A 24,949-nucleotide genomic window follows, 5' to 3' on the forward strand; every position below is an offset into this window, starting at 1 on the left:
ACTGAAGATAAAAGACCGGTACCAGTGGCATGCTGGCATTGCTAATCTCTGCTGAGTTGGCAGAACACTCAATGATTGTGGTTCTGGTAGTGAATTCTAACCTGGGACAAATACCCTGTAGATTGAAAAAGGATAAAACATTGTTACCATATATAGTGGTTACGGAAAGTATTCAGACCCCATTTTTTCACTCTTTGTTATATTGCAACCATTTGCTAAAACAAGTAAAGTTATTTATTCTTTATTAATGTACACACAGCATATTGGCAGAAAAACACAAACATATGACATATTTGCAGATTTATTTACAAAGAAACCTGAAATATTACATGGTCCGAAGTATTGAGAAACCTTTGTTGTGGCACTCATATATTTAACTCGGGTGCTGTCCATTTGTGTCCAGCTGTGTTTGATTATACTGATTGGACTTTATTAGCCACACCCCTGTCTATATAAGACCTTACAATGCACGTCAGAGCAAATGAGAATCCTGAGGTCAAAAGAACTTCCTGAAGAGCTCAGAGACAGAATTGTGGCAAGGCACAGATCCGGCCAAGGTTACAAAGAGCACAGTGGCCTTCATAATCCTTAAATGAAAGACATTTGGGATGACCCAAACCCTTCCTAGAGCTGGCCCTCCAGGCAAACTGCACAATTGGGAAGAAGAGCCTTGGTGAGAGAGGAAAAGAAGAACCCAAAGATCACTGTGGATGAGCTCCATAGATGCAGTCAGGAGATGGAGGGGAAAGTTGTAGAAATTCAAACGTCACTGCAGCTCTCTATCAGTCTGGGCTTTATAGCAAAGTGGCCCAGAGTGACCCCGACCAGAGCGGTCGCTCCGCAGTGCCACATTCATGAAAGCCCATATGGAGTTAGCTAAAAACACCTGAAGGACTCCAAGATGGTGAGAAATAAGATTCTCTGGTCTGGGGTCAAAGGCTAACCCTAACCCTAACCCGTCTAACAAGACAATGACCCTAAGCACAAAGCTAAAATAACAAAGAAGTAGCTTCACAACAACTTTGTGACTGTTCTTGAATGGCCCAGTCAGAGCCCTGACTTAAACCCAAATGAGCATCTCTGAAGAGACCTAAAAATGGCTGTCCACCAACGTTTCTCATCCAACCTGCCAGAACTGGAGAGGATCTGCAAGGAGGAATGGCAGAGGATCCCCAAATCCAGGTGTGAAAAACCTGTTGCATTTTTCCCAAAAAGGCTCATGGCTGTAATACTGTAGATCAAAAGAATGCTTCTTCAAAATACAGAGCAAAGGGTCTAAATACTTGGGACCACGTGATATTTCAGTTTTTCTTTGTTAATAAATCTGCAAAAATGTCAGCAATTCTCTGTTTTTTAGTCAATATGGAATGCTATGTGGCTGCACTATAAGAAAGAGTGAAAATTTTTAAGGGGGTCTGAATACTTTCTGTACCCACTGTATATGATACTTAACCTGAATAACATTTATAAACTAGATGTATTCTGAAATGGCATGATCTTACAGGAAATGCAGGGCCCCTTGTCATTAGAACTTCTCTGCCCAGACCCGATGAAGATGGAACCAACTTGGGCTCAGGAAAGAGGAAACTTCTGACATCTTTTTCGTAAAAAGCAAGGCACTCCCCCACTGCAAGCAAAATTGCACAGGCCAAAAATCATTTAGTGTGATTTAAATTACATTTATATGTGAAAATGATATACTGTTAAGTACATGAAAAAAAATTTCAAAACAGATGCTCATACTTGGCGGTATCAGCTGTATGAGTTCCACCACTACAGTTTCATCTAGTATGGGACAAGAAAGACAAACAAAGCAACAAATTTGATTGAAGATCATACTCTGCTTAAAGAATTAAAAAAGTAATTTAGTGTTAAAAATAATGAAAGAAGCCGAGTCAGCTGTTTGTATCTTGCTACATAATAAAAGTGAATATAATTTAAAGTAGAATTTTAATGCCCTTTCAAAATAAAAAATAAAAAAGTTACTTACATTCTAGAATTTTTGAAACTGCTCCAGGGTCTGCAACATGCCAGAATATCTGACAACAAACAGAAACCGTCCTCGAATAAATGCCACAATTTTTTTTTTATGTTGATACATTGCTGAGGATTAAGCCTCATGGTTATGTTAATAATAATGTTAAAATGTTGCCATTTTAGTTATAACTGATACTATTTTGTTTCATATTGTGTTACAATGATAGGAATCAAGCTTCAGTGTTGACTCATAATCCATTACCCTTACCTTCTCAAAGGTCATTTTCTCCTGGAGAAGTAAGGGAAAGATAGCAGGGAGTCTTTCTGTTTTTCTGAACTGGTTCATAAGGCATACATTCAGATAGACATCATCTTTTGCTGTCAAGTGCACCCCAGGACAGGTCACCTTTAGACAGTCATGATGACAGGGTCAGCAGTGTGCTAGTTTGGGACAGGTTTATTAGTCTTTAATCCTCTGATGAGATTAATTACTAGCTACAGACAGTTCCAATAGCATTTCTTGTATATATAATATGTGTGTGTGTGTGTCATCATCATTTTCCTCTGTTTATTAGAAAATGAGACTTCACACCTTAAGGATATTTAAGGCTTTATTCTGTTTAACAAAACTTTATTGCCAGTAAATGATCTTCTTACCGCTCTAACCCTCAACTCAACCACCACCTTCATGGCTTTCTGAGGCATCTCCTCCCTCTCCTCTACAGCCAGGATTCGGCTCTTCAGTTCGGCTCCCGAGCTTTTAAAATAAACAAACTCCTGCTAGTAAGTAGCTCCGCAGCGTCATGTTGCCATGACGGCACGAACCGCACATGCGTATCCACTTCCGTCCCAGCAAGGAGAGAACAAAATGGGCGTTTCTTATCCAGTAACGAGAACGCCCACAATACAAAATGGGCGTTTCTTATCCGGTAACGGGAACGCCCACAATTCGAAATGAGCGTTTCTTATCTAACCGTGATCCAATCACCGTTAACAAAGCCGCCATTGGTGGATTATTGATTCGTAATTAGCTTTCAGCCTGCGAGATGACATACAAAATGTAAAATAAAATGTGAAGTAACTAATGTAAAAAGATTGTTACAATGAATATAACAATACCAGCTCAGAACAAGCAAAGAACAATTTTACTGAGCAATTTTCCCTTTTAAACTCTGTTATGATATACTTCAAATTCACTGTAATTTTATGTCATTTGTTAAAAAAACTAAAAAATGTTTATTACATTCACAATTTTTGTTGCATCATAGATTCAGATGTTCTGGTCCCATTCTGAATAAATATATAATTGGGGGCTTGGCACTAATAAATAAATAAAGTGAAGTGATTGTCACGGTGCACACAGTGAAATTTGTCCTCCACATTTAACCTATCACCCTGAGTGAGCAGTCGGCAGCCATGACAGGCGCCCAGGCAGCAGTGTGTGGGGATGGTGCTTTGCTCAGTGGTACTTTGGCGGATCGGGATTTGAACCGGCAACCTTCTCATTACGGGGCTGCTTCCTTAACCGCTATGCCACTACTTCCCCAAACAGGACTGGCAGTGATGTGTTGCAAAAATGAGAAATTAGTCAGTCATTACAGGTAAAATTAATTACACATTACACAAGGAACTTGTAACTTAAAACAAATATTACATAACTGTATCCAAGTTGAGATATTGCACACAAATTTTAAAAGTCTGGCACAGACCACGCTATTCATATACAATCACAACAAATCATATTTATTAAACCGCAAAACTACTTACAGTGGACATCTGAACAATGATGTCTGCCTCCATCGTTTTTTTTTCTTAAACGCAGATGTAAAAGCCCATATGCCCTGATGTAATGGTACATTAATATTGTTTTGCAGAATAGAATGTGTATAATTAATGTGTGCACATATGGAGTATGAGAGTCATACAATAAGAAGTAGCGCACAGATTGTGGTAGAATATGAGGTAGTGAATAAATTTAATTTTTGTATTATTTGCAAAATAGGACTGACATGACTGTGGCCCTGCTGGCCTTATGGTATCTATCTGGTGATGAAGTGATGATTATGGTAATGGTCATAATATTAATGAAAGTAACAAATTCTGAATTCAAACTCTGGTCCTGAATGTCAAAGAACAAAAATATTATTTTCAAGCTTGAAATAAAACTTGCATGTACTAAAAGAAAACAACAATAAAAAAAACAGGACCAAAAGAATATTAGAACACCACTCTGGTCTATGCAGCAGTCCATTCAGCAGAGCATGCTTCTAACTGGTAGGCTGGAGGTTCAGGTTCTTCTTGGTTCTTTCTCTGCTGGTCCAGAATGTTACTGTCCTCATGTGTAGCTGCCCCTACTGATTCAGGATCTTCATCTGAATCATCTTCCTGTTCACCCTTAGGTTGTCCCGAACTGAGCTCCTCCTGTCCTACAGGTGTCGCTCCTTTCCTTTGAGGCAAGACGGTGAAAAAAGCCTCCTGCCAGTCCTGCTTCTCCAAATATGCGAGAATGATCTCAAACACTGTAGAAGAAATGCAAACATTAGCCCCAAAATATAAGATTTTATTTCTACCACGTTAAAATCACTCACCATGATTGACCGCCAGCACTTTACGGCTGTTCATCTTGACAAAATCTCCCAGAGGGAGCTGAGCGTGATCAATCCCAAGCTCTTGAGCTTGTTGAAAAGTGATGCCCTACAAATAAAAAAAAAAAATTATTTGTCACATACACAGTCATACACGATATGAAAGTGAAATGCTTTAATGGAAATGAAACAACAGCAGCAATTTTATTTATTTATTTATTCTACTGCACCATACCAGACATCTGACCTTATGGTGGTTGTGATCCACCAGGCCTCCTATAACATAGGCTTTCGACTCATCCAGTTCCTTCAGCACATTGGGCGAATCAGAGGTGAGGTACACCAGCTCCTCCTTATTCAGGATTTGGTGAAAGTGCTCTGATTTGATATGGATGTCCTGCATGGTGTTAGGACACATGGGGTCAAGAACTGCAGGTGTTAATGTCATTATCTCCCCTCATGCCAAACTACACTCCCATGACACACAACCTAGATATCTACAGTTACAGGTAATTCCAGAGTCTTGCAATTCGATAGCAACTTTGATTGGCATGGATTGAGATCAACCATAAATATACAGATTTGAAATTGTGTGCTGGCCGGAGGACTGAAATGTTCTGAGGTGTGAAAACCACTAGTCACTAATCCCTATCTGGCTCCACTTGACAAATATATCAACATCGATTTTAAGTGATTGTTTTTGTCATTGTGAAGCACTTCAGCTCAGCACACGGTGCACACAACAAAATTAAATTTAGTCCATAACCCTTGGTGAACAGTGGGCAGCCATGAATGGAGCCCAGGGAGCAGTGTGAGTGGATTCGGGATTAGAACCCTTTCAGTTACCAGTCTGCCTTAGCCTCCTTAGCCACAAGGCCAGCACTACTCCACATTCCAGGTTTTAAAAATGGAAAATGATAAGCAAAATTATTCTAGATTTGTGCAGATAGCAGATTGATAAGAGATACCTTCCAGTTGACCCATCCTTTGTCTTTTTGGTTCATGTTTTCCTTCAGGTGGCCACCATGACTAGTCAGATAGAACTGTTCAAACAGCAGAAATTCAACAATCAATGATCAGTTATCAAAAATTTGTATAATACCATAAGTAAAGATTAGTGTTGTTTCTGACAAAATATCTTTATACACAAACCTTTAAAACGTGACAAAAACAAGAAAAAAAGAGATGTAAATGCTGGTCATGTGACAACTGACAAATAAAACCAGACTAAACGTGGTTTTCAAAATAAAAACAATACTAAAATTTTCATTGACTAAAAATGAGATGAGACATTATTTCCTTTTTTCTTTAATTGAACTGTTATCATGCACCCGATCGATCACACAGATGACGTCACTTGCTAAATTTCCATTTACGCAGGATACATGGTGATTTTCAGAATACATGGTGATTGGTTAGCAGATGGCTGGAAGCAAAAGCCAAAGTGACCTTTGGGCACACTTCCTTACAAAAGAAACAGAAAAGAAACAGAACGGGTGGTCAAAAACATGTGGCAAATGAAATGAATGTAGAGTATTCTTGAGTCTACAAGGCAGTGTTTTTCAAATAGTTGGGCACAGAGTGATGCCAGGGGAACGCGTGGGACTCTTGGGAACATGTTCTTTTGCCACAGGGAGTAGGGGTTCTTTTTTGCACTGAAAAAGAGCTCGTAGGATTTATGAAAAGAAGTAATAAACCAGTAGATGCCACCAAGGCAAGCCAATAGGACCAATAATAGTCAGGTTCGTGACGCATTTTAAAGATAACGATGTTAAAAATGCATCTTGTTGAGTTTATTTCTTCCTAGAGGGCATACCAGAAAATAATTGAGCAGTGCTATAAGGTAACAACAATATAACAATAGGATAACCTTGTTTTAATTATAAAATGAGTTTGACTAAAACTTTTTAGTCTGTTCTACTAGGTGACATCACTTGCTTTATTTTTATTATTTTAAAATAATAATAATAAAAACTTAAAAAATTAAATTTTCATTGACAAAAAATGATCATGGATAATTCTGACTAAAATGCTCAGACTTTTAGTTGAGTGAAACTTGACTAAACAAACTTGACCAAAATGAGTATGGACATAATAAAAAACTAATAAAAACTAAAATGATGGCTTGATGCAAAGATTTGACTAAAACTAAAATTAAGACAGGCTGCCAAAAACAAATATAGCAAAGATGTGAATTGTGCTTCTGCTTTTAAACACACAGTGTGAAATATGACTCACTTGAACAGGGTGTTGAGCCCGTCTGTTTTCTGAATAACATCGCTGGATTTGCTTATGAAGTTTCCGGACATCCTGAAAACCAGAAAACCAGCAATTAATGGGTAGTTTTAGTCAAAATATTCAACATAGCAACAAGTGCATGAAAAATATGCATGGAAAAAAAAGGGAGCAGACAGTAAGAAGTACCTTTAGCACCATTAGACTGTCAAAGCTACAATCCACCACCAGTCTGAGAGAGCTGGGTTTTGGTTCTAGGTGCTGGCGCTTCCTCGCAGTCGACTCCACCATCCCATCCCCCTGGTTCTGATACTCCTCTCTTCTTTTCTGCTTCCTTTCCTTGCGCTTCTGTCTAGAGGATAAAAGGAATTGACAAACTATTTCTTTAAAACTGCAAGAACCCAGAACTAATTGAAGAGATCCTCTAGCACAAATTGCCAAGAACCTTAATGCTTGCCATGATAGATAGCTATAGACTAGTCAGAAATCCCCAGCAAATATAATGGGCCATCAAGAAAAAAACTCGGATTAGTGAGTTTTACGTCATGCACGCTGACCTGGCTGTAGACATCAGATAGTTGTAATAACCTGCTGTAATATGCTGCTTTTGGGAATTAATGTGAATGTTTCTTTGACACATTCAGTCCAACTAAAGATAGCGGCAATTACCTCTTTGTGCCACCTTAAAATGCAAAAAAGGCTTTGGCCACAGCTTGAGATGCAACAAAGGACCTTGACATATTGCACGGCTCAGTAACAGATTGAAGAATATGACAAGACCAACATTTTGACTTGGTCTTCAAAAAGGTCTTACAAAGGCCATGCATTAATCGGTCAGACACCACAAATGGTTAACAATTTAAGGGTGTTGAAAATTATTTAATAATCGATTGTTTACCGTTTTTAATAATAAAAATAATGTTAATAGAAAGGTATTAGACATTAAAATAAATAATTGTTCTATAAATCAGATCTATAGTTACATCAATTGTTTACAATTACAAATGTTATTTAATTTAATCTTGACAATAGAGGCCTTGAACAGAATCTTTGTATTGTTCTCTTTGCCTGTAACCTTTTTCATTTAATTTCTATGCTGTGACTGAGTTTATAAAACACTGTTAAACTGACTTTACTAAAGTAAATTTACTTATTCACTGTTGATTTGTATTACAGTAGAACAATAATATCAGTTCCATTCTTTAGCTTCTGTCACAGCAGTGAAATTAGACATTTAGAAAAGTTACTAGCGGTTACAAGCAATCATCTTGGAAGAGAGCAATACAAAAAAAAAACTCTGCTCATTTTAGCAAATCAAAGCATTCACACAGGCATACAAGACCTTAACTCTTGTATTTGAAAACATCATGTGACCACGTAGAAAATGTATGGCGTGCATCGTGATCCATCAGTATCGAGGCACTGATAATCGACTCCAACCGAATCGTGAGATCAGTGAAGCTTCACACCTCTACTGATATGTGAATATATAACCCACACACGAACAGGGTCATAATATTATAATTACTTACGTTTTTATAGCATTGGATGGTAAAGCATTTAAATAACTTATACAAGCTGTTGTTATCCTGTTTGAGGGGAACATATCATCTTTTCTGATGATGACAAATTTCCTATTATAAGGACAAATTAAACATCTGCGAGGATGAGAGGTGTGAAAGTCTAATGAAGCTCATCGGTTGTGGCGAGACAACCGCTCTCATTCCGAAAAAAAGAAAAAATACAGGAGCACCAACTTGCGCTGCTCTCTCTGCTCTTCCCACTGTTGGTGCCTCAGTAGCCTCTTCCTCTGTCTCTTGGACAGCCTCTCCGTCTCGGCACCTTGGTCATCCTTCGCCTCTCCACTAACGCCATCTGAGCGCAGCGCAGCAGAGCCTTCCTGCTGCTCATCACTAGACATCCTCTCACCGTTTCCTCGCCTGTCAACTGGAAAGGGACAAGAGAGACAGTGCGCTGTTACTCTATAGTACACTCATCTTTTGAACGGAACCCTGGCAAATGCTTTAGAGTGAACAGAGAAGGGAAATTTCAGCTCGTGACTGTATTCAGGGTGCATGTTAGCAGCTACCCAGCAGCACTGCGGCGTGTTTGGTTAATTCTACACAAGTAAAGCGATCTAGACCTGAGTACGGTTTCTCTCAAAATAACGTCTCTGACGCAAAAAAAACCCCAAAATGGTCAACTTCAACAAAAGGCTCTAAAATTTTTACCTTGCATACGTCGAACTTGCCATTCCACGTGTCGCCGACAGTTGCGTCATAAACGTGCGCCTTATGCATGCCGAGCGAGGCGGACCTACACGTCCGCCATTATGGTGAGGTAAACCACGCTGACCGCAGCTGGCAACACTGCTCTAAATACACCCTGCTAAATATTCTAATATTAACAAAAGAAAAGTTGTAGGTGCTGTCCATATAATCAAATGTAGTCAGTTTCCATGTAATCAATGTCTTAACTCCACAATTGCATCATTCCATTTTATCAGACACCCTTATCCAGAGCAACGTACAGTCAGTGGTGTTACCTATCTGGTTGATAGGTGAGTGTGTTACCCACTAGGCTACTACCTACCCTACATTAGTTGGATCACTGCAACTAATGTATCGCTGTAGCACAGCAGTTCTGTGCCATTTTGAAGACATGTGTGACATGTCATAGGTTTTTATGACAGCATTAGGATGTGGACAACACAGACGTTAATTAAGAACAGTACTTCTACTCTAATTTCGTAGCTAAACTCCCCTGCAGGAGTTTTGTATTCTAAACAACACATCAGTCCTTTGAATTAATTGTCCCACAAACACGCATTTCAACATGCCACACATGGCTTTTCTCATACTTAGAAATAATAAGCATTTATCAACTGAAAATTCCTACAGCGTTTCACAAATGAATCAAATCATGCGTTCCTTACTGCCTCCACCACCCAAGCCATCTGCTCATCCCTCCTGATAGTCATCTGCTGGAACTCTAATAACACTACATCATTATACACAACTGCAACAACCTCTATATGGTTCAATATTTCATGGATAAATCTCGTTGACCATCCCAGTATAATCCAATGTTGACCAGGAGATGATGGGTTCCCTGTGTTGAGCCTCGGTCCTTCAAAAGGTTTCTTCTTTTGAGTTTGAGCTTGCCACTGTTGCCTGGGGCAGTGGTGGCCTAGTGGTTAGGGAAGCGGCCCTGTAATCAGAAGGTTGCTGGTTCGAATCCCGATCTGCCAAGGTACCACTGAGGTGCCTGAGGTCATGGCTGCCCACTGCTCACTCAGGGTGATGGATTAAATGCAGAGGACAAATTTCACTGTGCTGACTTGCTGACTAAGGGCCTTGTGCACTATTGTATTGTTAGGCCCTTTATGACAATGTACATTGTAAAAAGCATTGTATAAATAAAAATTGATTGATTGAGTATTTCAAAGTCAAAGTGAACTTTATTGTCATCTCACCATTCACAAGTACACAGAGAGGCAAGGATATTCAGGGATTCAACATAGTCTATATAGGCACATATTTCATACAGATAAATATATATGTGTTTGACATTTAGAGGCTACTTTATCTTACTGTTTTATTCATTGTTTTGCCACTCTAATCGTTATATCTGGCCAGAATATTCAAGTGGTGGCTACTGTCAGTTCCATTTCAATAACAACAACATGGGAATCAGGCAAGAAGCTTAATCAAAGTAAACAATAGACATTAAAGACAATAGATACTATTGTTTTTTTTTTTATTTCAGTAGTGTTAATTCACGGATAAAATATAGCCTCAGTGGCTTGCCTCCCCCGTAGCACCCCTGTAATTCCAGTCTTGATTACGACTAACACTAACAAGTTCCTGTTTAGTAATTCCCCATACAAATGCATCTCATGAATTTCCTCATGAATCAAAAGCAAACATTAATGTAGCATTCATGTAGCAGACATTTAATTTGTTCACCCTTTTGCTTGTAAAACGAACACAGGTCACATGCCTGTTCTCTTTAGGCTCCTATCACAACATCAGCAGTGATTGAGTTGGGAATAGTTGCCTTATTCTATTGAGTGAGTGGGAAATGACTGTCTGTCTCGCTGACAGTCTCCCTGTATGATTAGGGATCCTGTATGATTCAGTTTGATGCTGCCTAAATCTGTTTATACCTCTATTTCCTATATCTTTCTCACCCCCCACTCTCTCTTGTACTTCTGCTGCTGACCTCAGGATGATACTGTTACTGATGATCAGGATGATCCTGTTACTATGAGCCAAGGCCATGCATTTACATGTAAGATGCCATTAAGGTATATCTTTCTGTTTCAGGATGTGTAAGCTAGAATAAGAACAGGTGTCTTGATATATGTATATGGTATTATATTTTATGTGATTGCTGGTAATATTCAGCAATAATGTAAAGATATGCAATGGGTTTCATATTATGTAACATGTTTTATGTGGGTGTTTGAAAGGGAACAAGAGAAAGAGGGGGATTTATTTCCTATGTTGAATATTTGCTTTGAAATTTGCTTTTGAAAATATTTGCTTTGGGAAATAAAATGCCCTGATGCTTTATATCTGTGTCGTTGTCTCGTGGCTGCAAGGTCTCTAACAGTAGGAAATGGCTTAAGAGTCCAACCATAGAATTATTAGACCAAACAATTACATGATTTTAATCATAAACTACTATTTTGTGTGTTAATATATTAATTATGATTTAAGTACATTGTGCTTTTAACCAATACATTTTTTCACATAGGATTTTAAATGTTCATGGTATTAAATTGAGCATCTAAGCATTGCCCTAGCCTGAATTTTATTACAGGTCTCTAAATTTGTCATAAAATTTGTGTGTTTTTGGTGGCAATTATACAGTAAAAAATCTAAATGATATTGAATTGTATTTTCCTCCTATTTGTCCCTTACTTTGCAAGGGAACCATGATTTAAACTGCTAAAATACTAATAAAAATTAAATTTGTTCCATACATTAATTTTAAAAAATCACACATTTTGGAAAAGTAACATTTATTCATTCATTCCAAAAATCCATCTTCATTTTTCACAAATTTCAGATATTTTATCTGCATTTCCCCCTTTACATTCTGAAGATATTTTTCCAAACAGATGAAAGATTTGTTTGTGCATCCAGAAAGGATCCCGAAGCAGAACCACAGTATACAGACGCCATACAAAGCCATGTGAAAATGTTAAGAGGCTCCAGATAACTTTCTGTTCACACCTTTATCACATTTATCACATCACCAACTTTATCACATTGCACTAACCTCCCACAACATAACTGAATCCAGCTCAATTCTATGCTTTTCAAACCTCATTCAAACACAAAACCGCTCCAACACCAGGCTTGTCCACAAATTTGGACTCCAGGTGAAGGTATATATGTACATCAGCACTGTGTTTTATGAATTTGGTAAGACACAACTTCAAATCAGGTTTATTAGCAGCTCTGGACCTGTAAACAATTATTACACATTGAATGACTATCAGTCTCCAGCAATGAAAAGAAAACTGTTTTAGAATACTGTGAACATTTGTTGCAAATAAGCCAACAATTTGATCAGGGTAATAACTCTTTACAGGTCAAGTACATAAAGCCATTTTTAAAAGAATGCAAAAACTTCAACAACAATCTTAGAAGCTAAGTCGGACTGACCAGCAGACCCGCTTTTGAACTTTAGTGTAGGTTAAAACTAATAATACAAAACACCAGCCTACACAAGTGTATCAGATAGGGAAAGAAGAAAAAATCAGTAGCTAAGCTACATGTTAAGATATATGTTATAATTTACAAAAGAATCTAATTCCTGGGTATCCATTCAAGAAAACAGTTACAAAAGGCTTTTTAATTCCCGTGGCTTTTTAGAGGTATCAAATGCTGACTGAATGCTGATTTTGCACAATAATTAAACACATTTTTTACACTGAATATTTGTTCTGAAGAAGGTAATTAATAAACAGGTCACATATGCCACCTTATTATTCAGAAATTTCAGTGTATGTTCTTATGTTGTACCATAATCCAATTAATTTAAACTATATAGTGTTGTGTTACAGCAATGAAAACCTGCAGAAAAGCATTTCTCTTGTAGTCCCTTCTCCTTATTCAAATTTTATGACACTAGACTAAGCCCTTCCTCAATCTGACACTTTTGTGAAATGCATATCATCTTTGGGGAGTCTTACATAATAACAACAATGATGTGTAATTCTTCTGCTAGTAGTACCAAATGTATGCAATGTGTTTAACACATTTTCAATAAAAAATACAGTGCAAAAAGTACAGAAAAACTGGCAACTGCTGTCCAGAGTTGGGAGGGGAAAGTTGTGTCCAAATGATCTGCTGAAGTCAAAGAGACAAAGAGACGTGCATCGTCTACACACTTCCATGTAAAATTCATGTTAATTAACGCCGTTCTCATTTGCTGTTAATTACAGCTAATGTCTTCTCTTTTAGGACATAATTAAATGTTAAAGGCAGGACAGGGTGATACGCCCCAAAAACATCACGTTAGTAATGACCATTACTACAGTGAAGATTAAGAAGAAGAGGAGTGAGTCTTGGCTTGACTGAGAGACTTGGTTGTGGACCACAGATTCAGATTTAATGGAGGGGAGGGATGATGAGAAAAAAAATCCTAAATGAGGATGAGGGGATGATTTTTCATGTTACTCCTGTAAGAAGCAAAGCATGTAGAGAAATCAATCATTTCAACACCACATAAAGTGCACAAAACCTGTCCCCTCTACTCTATTAAAATTTTAATTGAATCTATGTATTTCCCTTTAACTGAAATTACTCATGCAACTGCATGCCAGAATAAAAACGACATTTTAAAGTCATCAGCCACATGCAACACAGAGAGAGCTGAGTGTAGGAACAGCAGCAGAAGCACAGTTCCTCAACGTTTTCTGCTGTATCATTTCTTTGGCAGTGGGGGGTTGGGGGTGCATGATTTGTTTATGTAATAGATTCTTGCTCTTTCCCATAGACCAGTAGACAGGTCTATTAAAAGGTGACCCCACCCCCTTCCCGGAGCACCACCCCCCCTCCCCCAGCGTCTTCCTCCTTGATTTCCAGTAGCAGCTGGCCTCCCCCTGCATCAGCACAGCGCATGCCACATAGCAACTGACCTTTCCCCAGCCGGCTCCAGCCTGTGTCTGCAGTGCCATGCCACCCGGCACCCAGCACCCACACTCCACTCTCACTTGATGCCTCTGAGACCTTACACATACACAATGCAGCTGGCTTATAAAGACATATCATCACACGGGCTTTAAGAGATTAGGCTCAGAAGCATGAACTGGATCCTGTCAAAGCGCATAACTGGGGCGGAGAAAGGCAGATGTCAGACCAAGTAAAGATTTGGATGAAGATGACCATGGATCAATCAAAACAGCCTTGAGAATGAATTCATACTGAAATATAACTAGAAAGCCAATAAAAAGTGTACATAAGGTTGCTGTTTAGTTAAAGGATATAGTCTACCACCAAATTGGTTGGTGAATTCTCTAATTATTTTGCAGTAACAAACTGCCACCCTGTAGCTCATAAATCACACCTTTGCTGTTATGAATTTGCAATCAGCACCAAAGCTCCAGAAAATCTCTTACCATGAACCTAGTAACCCAGTTCTCCAAAATAGCCAGCACTCCTATAAGTCAACTGGATGAAGATTAAATATCCAACACCTCTGTAACATTTAGCTATTAGTTTCAAGGCAGAGTTATTCAGTGGTGAGTTACCATTTAAAGATACAAAATGCAATTAGGAATAATAAATATCAGGTATCAGGTTAGCCATATCTTCTTTTCATTGACAGTGAAAAGGAACTATGACAATCAAACTATTAAGTGCTTTAAGCACTTTTAAACAAATGGATATATATTAATAAAATTTATATTTACCTGTACTTGACTGTATTTACAGAACTCTTGAGTGTGATCTAAATAATTTATGTAACTATACTATGCAGTTGTATGGGTGTACAATAACCACTTTAGGTATTTTCTTTTGTGAAATGTTTATTTAACACACTTAAAACTATTTATATGCAGTAATATTATAACCTGTTAATGGCACACTGGCATGTTTTAAGACATTACAGGCCCAAACATGCACTGTATTTTCCATGTGTTACATAAAACCACCCAGATGCTGTGGGAAGCCAGTACAAGAAAGGGACTTACCTATCATGTGACCTTCCGCTGTTTACCTGTGTTCCACAACAAAACTCATGGTAGTGCCATCAAAAGAGGGTGGTGCAATGATTCTGGGGCCTTGCTGGGAAGTAATACTGATGACCGGCTGGTTGCTCCCGCCTGCCCGGCCTCCAGGTCCACTGCTGTGATGGGTCATGGGTGCTGCCTGCATGGTCTTCCCTGTTGGCATGTAGTAAGGGCCCTCCATGTAAGCCCCGTCTCCCTGCTGGCCCAGATGGACTTTATCTCTTTCATCCGCCTCTGATTGCACTGATATCTGGGACTGCAGCCGTGATGGGATGACTGTTGGTGTGGGCATGAAGCCTGGGTAGATCATATAGGGCACAGTGTGGCTGTATGCGTTGGAGCTTAGGGCTAAGGGGGAGACTGACATGGGCAGAGGAGTCATGGGCGGCTGGGGCATGGGGACGTCCACATACTGACCCGTCTCTGGGTCGAAGAGCCTCCGCGTTGCTGGCTGCACTGGAGTGTCGACCAGGTAGTAATTACCTGTGGTGGGGTCCAGCAGCATCTTTCTCTGAGTAGGCTGAAAGTGCTCGACAGAGGGTGGTGGCTGAGCGACTGTTGGGGAGAAGCAGATGACCTGTGGCTGAGCGCTGGATATGGCGACGGGCAGAGCGTGGTGGTAGATGGTAGCAGTAGGGGTGTCTGGGGACCGTGTCTCCATTCCAATGGACTGGCGGCCCTCGATGTGGCACCTGATGTGACCGGGGTGACTAGGTGGGCTGCTGCTCTTGCCTTTGGAAACTCCAGCTGTATATCTGTACAGTGACATCTTCTCCTGCCTGGAGGGGTTGGCATGTGACTTCACCGGAATGGTCAGGTAGTTTTCAGAATCTGCCAAACCACTCTGCTGGGCTGTAGTCTCACTGCCATTGGGCTTTTCCCTGTCCTCTGCCACGTGTCTGGACGGGGAAAACTTCAGAGAAGAAGGCAGCTTGGCAGACTTTGGTGAAAAACTCTTGGAGCTGAACGGCATTTGCGACGCTGAAGACAACTGAGAGGTTTTGACGCTGCTGCGGGTGCTAGTGGAGAGGGGGACCTTTGTTCCTCCGCTCGCCTGAATCAGGGCTTTAGGGACATTCCTGTCTTCACAGGTCACTGGTGTATGGAATGGCTTGTCAGTGGCTGAAGTCACCATCACTGGTGAGGTTTTGTCAGCGCCTGGGTATAAATCCCCCCTCACAGTCCCCGCTGAATCATTTCCTGTCTCCTCATCCGGGCCCTCGTGCTCTTCTCTGCTGATCAGTGAGAGCACATGACTGTCTATTAAAGGCCTCGGCTCAGTCTTCCTCTTCCACTCATTTTTGTCGAAAATATACAGCTGCTCCATGGTTTTGACAGCGGCCTGTAATTTCTCCAAGGCAGCCTGGTTGGCCATCTTTGATTCGGGCTTCTTCTCCACCGATTCGCTCCCCCGTTCAGGTCTCCTGGCTGCAGTCTTGGCTTCAATTCTCGCCCCAACAGGTCCCTCGGGCAGATCGCCTTTTGCCCGTTTGACGTTGGCCCTTGCTCTTCTGTTGGCGCCCTCTGCAGCCTCTAGCGTCTCCTCTCCAGCTCTGCGTTTGGGGACCTCGATTGGGTTTCCAGATTGCTTCACGCCGCTATTTGTATTCACCGAGTGGCATTTAATGACTATGGGCGAGAGCGACGCCGCGTTCCGTTGCTGAGGCCCCTGTTTGCAAGATTTTCCTTCCGAATGCACGTCGCCCGCGTGGACGCTGCACCTGCTCTCCTGGTTGTCCAGAGACACGAAGTGGTACGAGCTCTTCACCAGTTTGCGCACGTCCCTCACCTGGTGGATGGGCGTCTGCAGCTTGTTCTTGTTGTCCCTGATGTCCCTGACCATGAAGTGGGGCACCTTTTCGGCGAGCGCGTGGCACTTGGAGTCCTCGGACGGTCTGGCCGCGCCGGGAGCCAGCAGCCTGGCGATGCCGAACGGGTCGCGCTTGCCGTCTTTCACGCTGCGCAGGCTTATCTTGATCTCCGGCGACTTGGACGTCACCACGCTGCCGGCCCGATCGGCGACGTACAGGCGGTTCTGGTCGTCGGCGCGCAGCTTCAGGCCGGTGATCACCTCCCCGCGGAATGACGCTCCCGCGGGCGCGTTCTTCCCGGCGTCCTTCTCGCTGGACAGGATCTGGATACTTGGCACGAACAGATGGGACATTTTGGTGAATTTGCTGTTGGACGACAGCGAAAGTCTCACCTCTGGAGGCTTGTCGTTTTTATGTTGTTCCTTCTGAAACTCTAGCTCGCCGTCCCGCCAGCATCTGAAGGCGCTATTTTGGCTGCGAAGCAGCGCGCTTTTGGACGCTTCGAAAGCTTCCGATCCTTTTTTAGTATCGATTCCCGCTTCGTTTGTCGCCTCTAAATTGGTTTCTCCCCTGGCGTCGCACGAATTGGCGTCCGCGACGTCGCCCAGGTCATCCAGGCAGCCGATGGTGAGGTCCGAGTCGGCTTCGGACAGTTTGGAGCCCTGCCTCTGCAGGCGCCCGCGCTCCCTGGCCCCTTCGTGGAAGCAGGGGGAGGACGCCGGGTAAGGCTCGCTGATCTCCCCCCGCTCCATTTTACGCTCCTGCTCGAACTGCATTTTTTTGGAAATGACATTTTTCAGAAGGCTCGAGGCGAATATTGCTTTCTTGTGTGTGCCGTCCATGCTTTCCCCCGCGTTGCAGGGCTGCTTGCTGGCTTCACTCCCCTGCCCGCCTGGCAAGGTGTTGGTAACTTCATCTGTGGAACGTGATCCCGCCGCATTTTGCGCAAAGTCGGCGAGCCTGGCGTCACCACGCGCCCCCTTGCCCACGTTGCAGCGAAAATTCAGCGTTTCCGACAGTCGAATCAGGCCATCTTCCCCTTTCCCCAACTTCCCCATCAGCTCAATTTGCTTGGCGGCCGATTTCGTGGCATTCTTGGGGTCGACCAGGTTCCCATTTAGAGCAAAGATCTCGACTGGGGGCGCTCTGAGACTGGTCATGGTCAGGCCCGTGCCCCCTTTATTCTTGGCCAGATGAAAGTTTGAGGTGTATTTGTGGTAGGTGACGCTTGGCTCTCGCCCCTTTGTCACGTTCACGTTGTTGTACTTAAGGTCGACGAACGTGGACCATCTGTTCATCCCCAGCCCGTGTTCCGAGGCCGAGGATTCGCTGGAGGTGCTGAAGTTAATGGTATCGAAGTAAGGGTAGGCCAGACTCTTGAAGGCCCTGGCCGTCAGATTGCGCACCTCCTTGTCGGCCTCGTCCAGCTCACTGACAGCGCTGGACGCGCCGCTGGACCAGCCGTGCGCGTCTTTGCCCCTGATTTTACCGCCGAAGTGCAGGCGCCCGGGCAGGGCGATGTAGCGCTTGACGTTGTCGTCCGCGGCGACGGCGGGACGCTTGGCATGATACAGCATGCTTTCCTTTCCCCGGGGGCTGCTGGGCTCATTTATAGCTCGGGACGTGGCTTTGATTGACAGGTGGATCTGGCCCACACTCTGGTCCGAGTTGGCGCGCGGTTCCGGGACGCACAGATCGCTTTCAGGATGCGCGCTGACCGCCGCCCCGTCCTCGCTTATCGTCTGGTCACTGTCAAAAGAGGCATAATCGACAAACGAGTAGACCCGGTGGTCGTCCTCGATGTCCCAGCTGGACCCCGACGCCAAGTCGAAATCCGTATCGTGGTCCAACTCGGACAGCTGGATCTCGTGCGTGGTGATGTAGTGCGACTCGGGCTGCGCGCCGCCGGCCTCCGGCTCGGTCTCGTCCGACGGCACGATCGTGGCGTCATCCTCGTCCGAGTCGCTCTTCCTGCCCAGCTCCGTGTCCGCGTCCTGGAGCCCGTCTTCCAGTGGGCTCTGTTCCCGGAGGTCCGCCGCATTTTTGACAGGCGTCTCGACGCGCTCCACGACGCGCTCGTGAGTATCGGCCCCTTCCGAGGACGCCGTTTCGAAGGAGCCGGCCGAGTCCCCCGTCTGCTCCGTTGCTTCTTCCCGATCGGAACCTCTGTTGTCGCCTGTTTCGACCGTCGCCTTGTGCTCCCCCGTGCCGCCGTTGCTCTTATAAACCCCCAGCTGACTCCCTTCCCCTGTAAAAGTTACTTTCACCGTTCTTAGCTCGTTTGCTTTGCGCTCCATGAAGTCGTTTAAATCCACGTAGTCCGCTGTGGCGCGTCCGTTCCACGCCGGCTCCGCGTCCTCCCGATAGATCAGGTGTTTTTCTGAAGCAGCCATTTTACACGTGTGGTGCAACGTTTCTACAGATAACCTGGGACAGATGAGAGACCCGCGTCCCCAGAAGTCCCTACTGCTCTCCCTGGCGAAGCTTGGCGCTCAGGACTGTCATTTCAGACGCAGGGCCGCATTCCTGTCGCCACCTCCCCTCTGGATATCTGTAGCGCTCACCAAGACGCATGAAGAAAAGTTACGTTCTCTGTAAATACTACAGTAAAAAACTATGTACTATGTATGTAAATGGCCACGCTAGATATCCAGAGGGGATGCGGTCCGATCTAAACCAACAGTCTGCCTGCGCAACGCATCGCTCGCTCTTTAAACTCTAAAACGCTACAAATATAGAAATGGTGACGAAATGCAAAAACAGCTATTTTAAACCCGGCCGTTATGTGTTCGTCTTTTGTTACACGGGCTACTGTAGACACCACGCAGCTCCCGTCATAACATTCATGCTTAAAAAAAAAAAAAAATCCATAACACGTTGTGGGAAAGCTGGGGTCACTGCGGTGCCAAATTTAAAATGGATGGACTGGAGTTCAGGGTTTAGCAGAGTTGGGCAAGGTCATGTGGCGGGTGCTAAAGCGGTGCTGAGACGGGTCGAGGGTTTCTGACCATGGTCAGGATGTGGTCGACCTGGAACTGGTCACAGAGTGTCAGTTTTTTAAAATGCTTGCGATTGCACACAACGCACACAACGAAATGTGTCCTCTGCTTTTAAACCATCACCCTGGGTGAGCAGTGGGCAGCCATGACAGGCGCCCGGGGAGCAGTGTGTGGGGACAGTGCTTTGCTCAGTGGCACCTCAGTGGAACCTTGGCGGATCGGGATTCGAACCTTCTGATTATGAGGCCACTTCCTTAACCCCTAGGTCAACACTGCCCCAAAGAGCTGCTCAAGCACACCGTGCTTATTTGCAGTTCATAACTGCATGGTTTAATTCATAATTTAATTGTTTATTTTGCTCTTAAGGTTGCTGGTTCGAATCCCGACCTGCCGAGGTACCACTGAGTCCTCACACCCACACCACTGCTCCCCGGGCACCTTTCATGGCTGCCAACTGCTCACCAAGGGTGATGGTTAAAAGCAGAGGACACATTTCACTGGGTGCTGTGCTGACAACACTAAACCGCATCTTGTAGGAACAGACCCATTTTTTTGTATATCAGCACCGCTGGGTCGGACAGCTCCTCGCACATGCTGATAGAGTTCGTTATATTATTTACACAAAAAAATTATTGGAATATGTTCCAGATTGCAGAAAATATTTCCACATAAAGTTAAAGTGCTAGTAAAAGTCTTTATATATCAGTTATATATCAGTTTATCTAATTGATTTTATTAGCCTAGTGGGTAACACTCGCCTGTAAACCAGAAGACCACAGAGTCACATGTTCAAACTCCACTTACAACCATTGGGTCTGTGAGCAAGACACTTAACCCTGAGTTGCTCCAGGGGGCCTGTCCTGTCACTACTGATTGTAATTTGCCCTGGACAAGGACGTCTGATAAATGCCATAAATGAAAAGATACATTTTATCATAGAACTACCTGACCATAAATTTTAATTTTGCTTTATCCCATAAGACACCTGTGCTGTGAGAGTAACTAAATTATCTAGAAAGTTCTTTTATTTTTAAATGAGGCACATGCAACTAATGCTATGCAGTCAAAATTTTATCACAAGTAAAACTGATTACTTTTTTGGTATTGTATGGATTTTACATTCATTACATTTAGTAGCCACTCAAATTGCATGCATTAATGTTCAGTAATTACCACTATTTACCATATAATTTAGTCATGAGAGGATAAAATTGATGGAGGAACCACCTTGCAATTTTACAGGACTGCACTGATGTCTTGGTACCGGTCTGGAAAATTGCTTTTAACAGTACATGTGTATGTGTGCAGCAGTTTAACAATGCTATTTTTTACTAGTATGTAACTGAGATTGTCATGGATACCAGATCTTCTCTTGTTTAACCCTTAATCTACTCTCTCTCTCTTTTTGTCTATCTTCTCTCATAGGTATGGAACCTGAATGTTATGTGATATGCCATTAATGTAACATCAGAAAAATACAGATCACATGCTCCGCTTGAAATTCCATCCCCTTTTGGGTGCCAGGGTCACTATAGCCCAGGGAGGTATAGTGACAGTGACCATGTGACCAACTACAGCCCCACCATTGGAGCAGAGTGGACTAGGGATGACATGAATGTCTGGTGCTTTTGTGCATCTTGCCTTTGAACGTTAGAAACAGAAGGATATCAACTGTTTTAGAGTGTCAATTTCTGTTTTTTTTTTTTCAGAACTGCATCAACAAATTTCTATTTTTAATACAGACCCCAAATTTACTAAATCTTAGAGACAACTAATCTTACGTGATCAGGTTGGATTCTATTTTGTACCTTTGAGTGTCATTAGTTGCTAATTTAACCCTTTAGTAAAATGGCGCACTTCCATTTTCTGTTCAAGACTGAACCATGGAGAAGAAATATTTTTGCAGCCTTTTTCCATAATAATAATAATAATAATAATGAGAAAAAAGAAAACGGTCAGATCAGACAGCTGCAGCACTGGCAAACAGAGTAAATTTAGCTATTTAAAAAAAGATCTGTCTGCCATGCATGAGGAGATAAAGTTTCTTTCACTGGCTGTATTAAAACCGGCAAGTGTCACAGCATAGCCACCCATCATTAATCATGCACAAAGCCGAGTCCAGTGACACGACTAACAAGCTGCTTCTCACATACACAAACTCACACTCAACACACAGTCTCCTCACACCTTCTTCTCATCCCTATATCCACCCCTTACATTTTTTCATTATTTACAGTGCATTGATCTATGTCTTTTTCCCACATGTGGCAAGTGTCAACCTGTTCCTGCTGTGTCCAGTTTCTTTTTAAATCAGGTTTGTTATGCTCAATATAGTTGGCTTTGTATTCAATTTCCATGATGGACTCTCGAGTAAGACCCTTAATACCTCAATGTTTCCAGGGATCCATGAGATCACTGACCAGAATGCTATCCAAGTCATCACTGGGATATTTGATTGGGATAGGACATTGACTTTTAAGTAATTTCTGTACAATTCAGTTTAGGTTTCCTCTGGTGACCTAATGTCAGATATTTTAGCTGTTCGTTGTGCAAGATTTTGAGGTGGAGTTCTGTGATTTATTCACATTTCTTAATGTGACTAAGCATTGCACTATGGCAACAAATAAGTTAGACACATTAATGACATGCTTTGCATCAACAAGTCTGTGCTGATTTGTGTGCATTTGTGTGAGAGTCCCCGAAGGCCACATTTCACACTCGACACCTCTTACACACTCTCACACATGCCGTCATATTCTCACACAGTATAAAATCACTCCCAACACCATTCCCATGTGGACTGACCCCCTTGTCATATTCCTGCTATTGGTACTCCTGACACAGACTTTATTAAGTATTCAGTATGAGCTACCCAACCAACTCTTTGACCTTTGCATTATTTGCATTGCTTCATTAATATTTGGTCTTGGTTGGGAATTTTTAATACACAATATTATATTTCTGTATACAGACAGGTCATGAAACATAAGGCAGAAGAAACCCATAGTAGCTTGGTGAGTCATGATGATCTTTAAGGTGTGGCCAGACATCTCCTTTTAGCTGACAGTATAAGACCTTACTCCCCCTTTTTGGAATATTGTATTTCTCTGCATTTTTACCATTCCGACAGTGAACCAGGCATCTTATAGGAAATGAAACTTTAGACCAGGAAAATGTATCAAACAGAGGTTGAAATTTTGTTTGCCTGAAAAATGATGCATTTTTTATGATTAAAGATTTAAAAACTTGCTGTACATATATGTGCTCTAATTATGCTAGAATGTAAGGAATGGTACAGAATTTTCTAGGAACTGGCAGTCCTCTGGCACACAGAACCCTGCCACTTTGGAGAGGCCTCAGCAGCCCCTGTAACATCAGACTAGCTCCAGTATAACCACCGTATCACCGGCTCTCTGACTACTGTGCCATCTGTCCCCATCATCAGCAGGGTGACAGCAGGGCAGCGAGCCACAAACAGGGGATTTCCAGGACCACCCTAGGCCTGCAACTCTGGGGATTGTGTTGGAAACGTAGCAGTGTGTGGCTCTTTACAAATGAAAAATAGGATAAAGTAAAAAATCATATCCTTATTCAAGATGAACAGACATGAAGCCAATTCCACTGAATTGGTGAATGCTAATTAACATTGGATATGGTGTATACCTCTGGTGACTCATATTAGCTTATTTATCGCTTTCATCCTTGGCATATGTTTAACGGTATGTATTGTTTTGTATGTATTTGACAAAGATATATATGGCTTAGAGTTATGGGTCATGAGTAACAGCTTCTCTATATTGGGTTCAATATATAAGTATTTTAGTTGACAGCTGAAAGTTCTATTGTTTCTGTATGAGATAAATTGACATTTTATAATCTTGAAAATGCAATGTCAGCAATTGGGGATTGTACTGTATGCAGGCATCTTAACAGTTTTTCTATACTAACATTATGAAGCATTGGAACCCTTGTGAGGCTCTGCATGGCAAATGTGAGTGACTGTCTAACAGGGATGTCACCTAGCTGCTGGCTGTGTAGACAACTATATTAAGGACTGGAGGCCCTGAAACTGAGAATGTGTTTTCATAGAAACCTGAGACCAGAAATATCCATTTTGAGTGAATAGTTTTCATTGTAGAATGCATCTTGGATGTGACTGGAGGTGTGGGAGATGACACAACTGTCATGCTTTATGGGTTTGTGGCAGCTGAAAGACTTGTCTACAGTTTCATGTCTACAGTTTAGTACAAGCTTATGATCATACTGAAGGAGAAAAGATATATAAAGCCCAGCTGGATATCTGCATCGGTCAAGCAGAAATGAAAATTCTGTGACCTTTGCACTCAGTGGCCTGGGCTGGAGCTGGGAGTCCTGGTCTGAACCTCTGCACCTCTCCTGTTTCAACTAAATCACTGCGGCAACTTAGACAAGGCCACCTTTGAATGAGGTGAATCGGCAAAAATGAAAACATTTTATGCAGTCAACCATAATTTTTTCACCAGCATCCCAACAAAAGCAGCAGTGATCCTTCAGCTTGATGTGATTTCATCATATTATTAAGTTAAAATAGGAATCACATATCCAGTGACATCAGTGGCGACATGCTGGGATACACTGTGGAATCGCTGAGAATAACTACGAGCAGGATGACAACAAGAATTAAAATAGCTACAATATTGTTGTGGTCTCTTTTAGCAACCTGGGGCTGTGACACAGTGCTTTTAGAGGAGAATATAAGATATACTGTAGAGAGCTGTCATCAATTCTGTGAGGAATGGGAGGCATGATGGTATGTCACTCTCATGGTCTGCCACTCCCTTTTGACAGTCGTCAACATGGTTGCATTTACAAATACAAACAGATAGATGTTGACATGGTGCTGAATATATGCCTTGTCACACACTCCAATCATGTGAATGACAGTATTAGATCATAGACAAAAGTCAGAAACATGATGTCAAGCCACTCTAACATACCACTGAAATTTTGGTTTAATAATAATTATTATTATTATTACTTATAAAATATAGCCAGTTGTACTTATTTTAATTGCTCTCACTGTGGATTTATTTACTATTGTAATGGTTGTAA

The 24,949-nt window shown here is 42.2% G+C and overlaps 3 protein-coding genes and 1 long non-coding RNA gene across 12 annotated transcripts in view; 1 reads left to right on the plus strand and 3 right to left on the minus strand.

Moving 5' to 3' along the window:
- The window catches only part of spata6l (spermatogenesis associated 6-like), a 16,789-nt gene extending 13,968 nt beyond the window's left edge, over positions 1 to 2,821 (minus strand). For 6 of the 9 annotated variants that reach the window (XR_003748867.1, XM_028969900.1, XM_028969857.1 and 3 more), the window contains exons 1-6: positions 2,635 to 2,821; positions 2,246 to 2,383; positions 1,991 to 2,039; positions 1,744 to 1,785; positions 1,503 to 1,627; positions 23 to 115 (exon numbers count right to left, since the gene is read on the minus strand). Coding sequence is in view for 8 of the 9 variants with exons in the window: in XM_028969900.1 (XP_028825733.1) it covers positions 23 to 115; positions 1,503 to 1,627; positions 1,744 to 1,785; positions 1,991 to 2,039; positions 2,246 to 2,383; positions 2,635 to 2,682 (495 nt within the window). In the remaining variant the exon portion in view is untranslated. The remainder of the gene's footprint in view (positions 1 to 22; positions 116 to 1,502; positions 1,628 to 1,743; positions 1,786 to 1,990; positions 2,040 to 2,245; positions 2,384 to 2,634) is intronic. The other 3 variants (XM_028969882.1, XM_028969892.1, XM_028969874.1) reach the window with 3 other exon arrangements.
- An 878-nt stretch (positions 2,822 to 3,699) lies between these two features.
- On the minus strand, positions 3,700 to 9,152 carry trmt10a (tRNA methyltransferase 10A). The gene is made up of 8 exons (XM_028972014.1): positions 9,029 to 9,152; positions 8,555 to 8,744; positions 6,987 to 7,149; positions 6,801 to 6,872; positions 5,531 to 5,605; positions 4,810 to 4,959; positions 4,566 to 4,671; positions 3,700 to 4,496 (listed from the first exon to the last, which is right to left on the minus strand). The coding sequence occupies exons 1-8, from the start codon at positions 9,033 to 9,035 to the stop codon at positions 4,213 to 4,215; spliced, it is 1,047 nt and encodes a 348-aa protein (XP_028827847.1). The 5' UTR covers positions 9,036 to 9,152; the 3' UTR covers positions 3,700 to 4,212.
- A 916-nt stretch (positions 9,153 to 10,068) lies between these two features.
- Positions 10,069 to 19,534, minus strand: c1h4orf54 (chromosome 1 C4orf54 homolog). Its single transcript, XM_028971999.1, has 2 exons — positions 15,010 to 19,534; positions 10,069 to 13,494 (listed from the first exon to the last, which is right to left on the minus strand). The coding sequence occupies exon 1, from the start codon at positions 19,250 to 19,252 to the stop codon at positions 15,032 to 15,034; it is 4,221 nt and encodes a 1,406-aa protein (XP_028827832.1). The 5' UTR covers positions 19,253 to 19,534; the 3' UTR covers positions 10,069 to 13,494; positions 15,010 to 15,031.
- LOC114785611 (uncharacterized) lies at positions 16,691 to 23,112 on the plus strand. The gene is made up of 2 exons (XR_003749084.1): positions 16,691 to 17,581; positions 21,284 to 23,112. It is a non-coding gene; the product is annotated as an uncharacterized LOC114785611 (long non-coding RNA).
- Positions 23,113 to 24,949: the final 1,837 nt, after the last annotated feature.

This window comes from Denticeps clupeoides, chromosome 1 (assembly GCF_900700375.1).
Source record: "Denticeps clupeoides chromosome 1, fDenClu1.1, whole genome shotgun sequence".
NCBI lineage: Eukaryota > Metazoa > Chordata > Actinopteri > Clupeiformes > Denticipitidae > Denticeps > Denticeps clupeoides.